At 37.4% G+C, this 4,013-nt stretch overlaps 1 protein-coding gene across 1 annotated transcript in view; it reads left to right on the top strand.

Moving 5' to 3' along the window:
* CRYBB2 (crystallin beta B2) overlaps positions 1-3,684 on the top strand; it is a 59,266-nt gene extending 55,582 nt beyond the window's left edge. The window contains exon 6 of the mRNA XM_073629490.1: positions 3,357-3,684. Coding sequence (XP_073485591.1) covers positions 3,357-3,525 — 169 coding nt within the window. The 3' untranslated portion in view covers positions 3,526-3,684. The remainder of the gene's footprint in view (positions 1-3,356) is intronic.
* Positions 3,685-4,013: the final 329 nt, after the last annotated feature.

Genomic DNA, 4,013 nt, shown 5'->3' with positions numbered 1-4,013 from the left:
TAGAATAGAAAATAATAGAAAAGAATAGACTAGAAAAACAATAGAACAGAATAGAAGAAAATATAATATATATATTATATTTTCTTCTATTCTGTTCTATTGTTTTTCTAGTCTATTCTTTTCTATTATTTTCTGTTCTAATCTTTTCTATTCAAATTCGAATTCATTCTATATGAAATTCAAACTTCAGAAGCCATGTACCGAAATTCGAATTTCGTATAGAATGAATTTGAATTTGAATTGAAAAGACTATTATAAAATATAAAATAATAGAAAAGAAAAGCATAAAAAAACAATAGAAGAGAACAATAAAAAAAAAAATTTTATATATATATATATATATATATATATATATATATATATATATATATATATTCTATTGCTTTATTATTTTATATTCTATCTTATTGTTTTTTTTTAGAAAAACGTTTTCTATTTTTTTCGATTTCGATTATGTTTTCGAATTCGATTCGAATATGTTTTCGAATATGTTTTCGAATTCGATTCGAATATGTTTTCGAATATGTTTTCGAATTCGATTCGAATATGTTTTCGAGTTCGATTCGAATATGTTTTCGAATTCGTTCGTTTTTTTTCGGATTCGTTTAAATTCTTTACTTTTGTAATTCGGAAATTCGGATGCATCCGAATTTCCGAATAATGAAAAATTCGTCCGAATTTCGATTCGGAACGAAACGAAATGCACATGCCTACTCCCTGAGTTCCTTCCACTTAGGATGTACTACTCTTTCTCTTTGTTCTCCTTTCTTTCCCTTTTATCTCTCTCTATCCTAATTTCTTGTTTTTTATTTCCCCATCCCTCTCTCGCCGTCTTTTTTGTTCTTTCTCTTATTCTTTCTCTCCCTTTTTCTTTGTTCCTCCCTTTCTTTTCCTCTCCCTTCCATGTATTCTCTATTTTTATTCCTTATCTTACTCCTTGGGTGGGGGGGGGAATGGGATGAGTGGCAGTACTGGCAGGGAGTTGGGATGAGTGGCAGTGCTGGCAGGGGGAGTTCTGATCAGCCAACTTAGGTGCTCTTGATCAAGGTCATCTGCTGATCTGAGAACTGTAGTGGAGACTTTTAATGGCAACTATAATCACAGGTAGTTACTGTGTCTCTGGCGTCACTGTGTCTCAGACTTTGTGGTGTCTCGCAGCAGTGACACCTATGCCGAAATCAGGAGATAGGGTCTCCTCCAGCCCCTCCCACTTCACATTCCTCACCAGTCAGCTGACCTCTAGTCTTTGCCCCCCAGCCAAGCCGTTAACTGAATGGGCGGCTGTGAAGAGGCTGAGTGGGCGGCCACTGGCTCCAGAAACAGCCCAGCTGGGTGGCCACAGGCTCCAGGGACAGCCCTTCTGGGCAGCCGCGAAAAGGCTGGGAGAGCGGTGCAGGCTTCAGGAACAGCCCAGGATTCGGTGACCCCTGGAAAATCGTCATTCAACCCCCAGGGGGTTCCGACCCACAGGTTGAGAACCACTGATCTAGATTGTATAGGTTGTTCAAATAAATTAAATCCAAACTGGTTGGATACAATCCAGTGAGTACATGATCGTTTTGTAAATCTTAACCAATTTGGCAGCTTTGTTCATGCTGTGCGAGGTCAGTTATAGGAGGATAGGAGGTTATTTTAGTTTTTTTCACATACTGCCAAAGTATGTTATGCTTATTATTGGATTCCAATGTTGCCCATGTGTCTTGACTGTGCAATCTAAAGGACCTCTCATCTTTATTTATTAGTTTAATTACGTTGCATGTATATGCTTTTCTAAATGAAAAAGAATACTTACAGTGAAAGATTAGAAAAATTAGGTATGTTTAATTTGATGAAAATACAGTATGTTATTAGAGATGGTTTAAATCCTGCAATCCAGGTATACATTTTAATGCATAGTTACATTGGTCCAGTTTGGACGAATGTAAGTATGTTTATGCTAAACCTGTGGGTGAAAGTGGATAAACTCTGTTGTAGTTACCACTACTACAGTGATTGCCATTCAGCACAACACCATTCACCTTGCATTTTTCTCAATTAATGCAAAGCAATTTCTGATTGTATGACATGGAGATCATTACGTCACCACCCTGACTCTCAGCCTTGAACATACTAGGTAAGCCTGTAGGACTTAGTGTACCCAACATGTCTTAAAATGCCACCACACTGCAAATGTTCCCATGTGCTTCTTTGCAGGAATTTGCTGTCACTTTGACAGCTGAGAACCTGGTTTGTGTACAAAAGCTGCTTACAGTACCTACTTCTTTAATGATCACTGTAACAGTTTGCAACAGCGGTCTTTCATAGACATATAACTTTTTTACGATATTGTAAATAGTTCTTGCTGTTACATGCAGATAACACACTTTCTTGCTTTAGAAATGTAACTGTAGAACTCTCTGTCGTTTTTTTAAAATAAAATTTAAATGGAGTCTTTTTTTTCTACTAGTTAACAGTAATAAGCCCCGATTCCCTTCTTTCTGCTAGTTTCTCAATTGAACATTTTTAACCACATGTATTCTAATTTTTCACCTTTCATTTTTTGTCTATGGCGTTATCATAAAAAATACAAAAAAGTTTAAAAAGCCTTTATTTCATTTGCAAATAACCTCCCCATGCTTTGTTTGAATACTATCTTTAGTTTTTTTTTTTTTTAGAAAGGTCAATTATTATTTGTCAATGCCACTAATAGAAAGCCTTGCTAGCTCAAAAGGCAATATGCATTTTTCTTTCCCCCTATTTGTTGTTCTCTTTCCTCCTGCTTGCCTTGTCCCCCATTTTCCATTTTTTTCTTCAGCGTAGTTCCCCCTTGAACTACTCCAGATAAAGGAAACTAAATTATTAATCTACACATTTGCAACTAAGTAACTGGCTACAACCAGAACCAGTTGGAGTCCATATTGGTTCATATCCTTAACAACCAGGCACATATTGTCACATTTTTGTGTGTTCACTCGTGTGTATTGCACAGCTGTTACAAATGTATCTTGCCACTGTACTCTCTGATCATAAATAAAGAATAAAAAAAAAAAAAAAAAAAAAAAAAAAAACAAGCTGCCAAACCAAGTCCTGTCTTAAACAGTGAAAAAATTGAATCAGGATGGCAGCACTCCAACGATAATATCTTTATTGGTAAAAATCCATATAGCAAATGATGAAGTAGATTGTTAACATGTTTCACACCGTAACTGCTGGTGCTTACTCATATAAGCACCAGCAGTTACGGTGTGAAACATGTTAACAATTTTGTGGATCAGACACTTGGAGCGGGGTTTTCCTGTTTGCATGTCTTAAACAGTGTTTTTGTGTAGATTTTGTGTAGATTTACACTTTATTAATATGGTACTGTTTGCTTGCAGGTGGGTTGGCTATCAATACCCAGGTTACAGAGGATACCAGTACCTGTTTGAGAAGGGGGATTATAAGGACAGCTCAGATTTTGGCGCCCAGCACCCCCAGATCCAGTCTGTGAGGCGCATTCGTGATATGCAGTGGCACCAGAGGGGAACCTTCCACCCTACCAACTAAAAGAAACACTTCCCCTCTCTCTTGTGCCACTGCAGAGAAAGATACCGAAAGGCTTTTACGTGATCTGCTGCTGTTTTTCCTGTGGCATGGTTATCCCGCATGCCACTGTGTGACTAAACCTGCTGGAGCAACTTAATAAAAGCTTTGAGTTTAAAACTCCTGGTGACTCCCTGCACTTTTTGTTTAAAATAATTATGGCCTTATAAAAACATTTCATCTAATAGATACGACAGTACTGACCTGCATATATACATTGTTCTGTGTGATTGTTCCTTATAGTTCACTTGCCACCTATACTTGTAGGGCCCATTAATACCAATGCTCATATGTTTGATGCGCTGAAGTGCCCATTCATTTCCTAGAAGTTCTCCACAAGTGCACCAAAAGCCAAACCTTACCTTTTCCCCCCCAAAACACCACAAATGCAGCATAAAAGCAGGTCAAAGGCAGCCTTGTAACATATGTACTCCTCATATAAAGTCAATGGG

This window comes from Aquarana catesbeiana, linkage group LG01 (assembly GCF_042186555.1).
Source record: "Aquarana catesbeiana isolate 2022-GZ linkage group LG01, ASM4218655v1, whole genome shotgun sequence".
NCBI lineage: Eukaryota > Metazoa > Chordata > Amphibia > Anura > Ranidae > Aquarana > Aquarana catesbeiana.
This window is presented reverse-complemented; position numbering and strand designations above follow the sequence as displayed.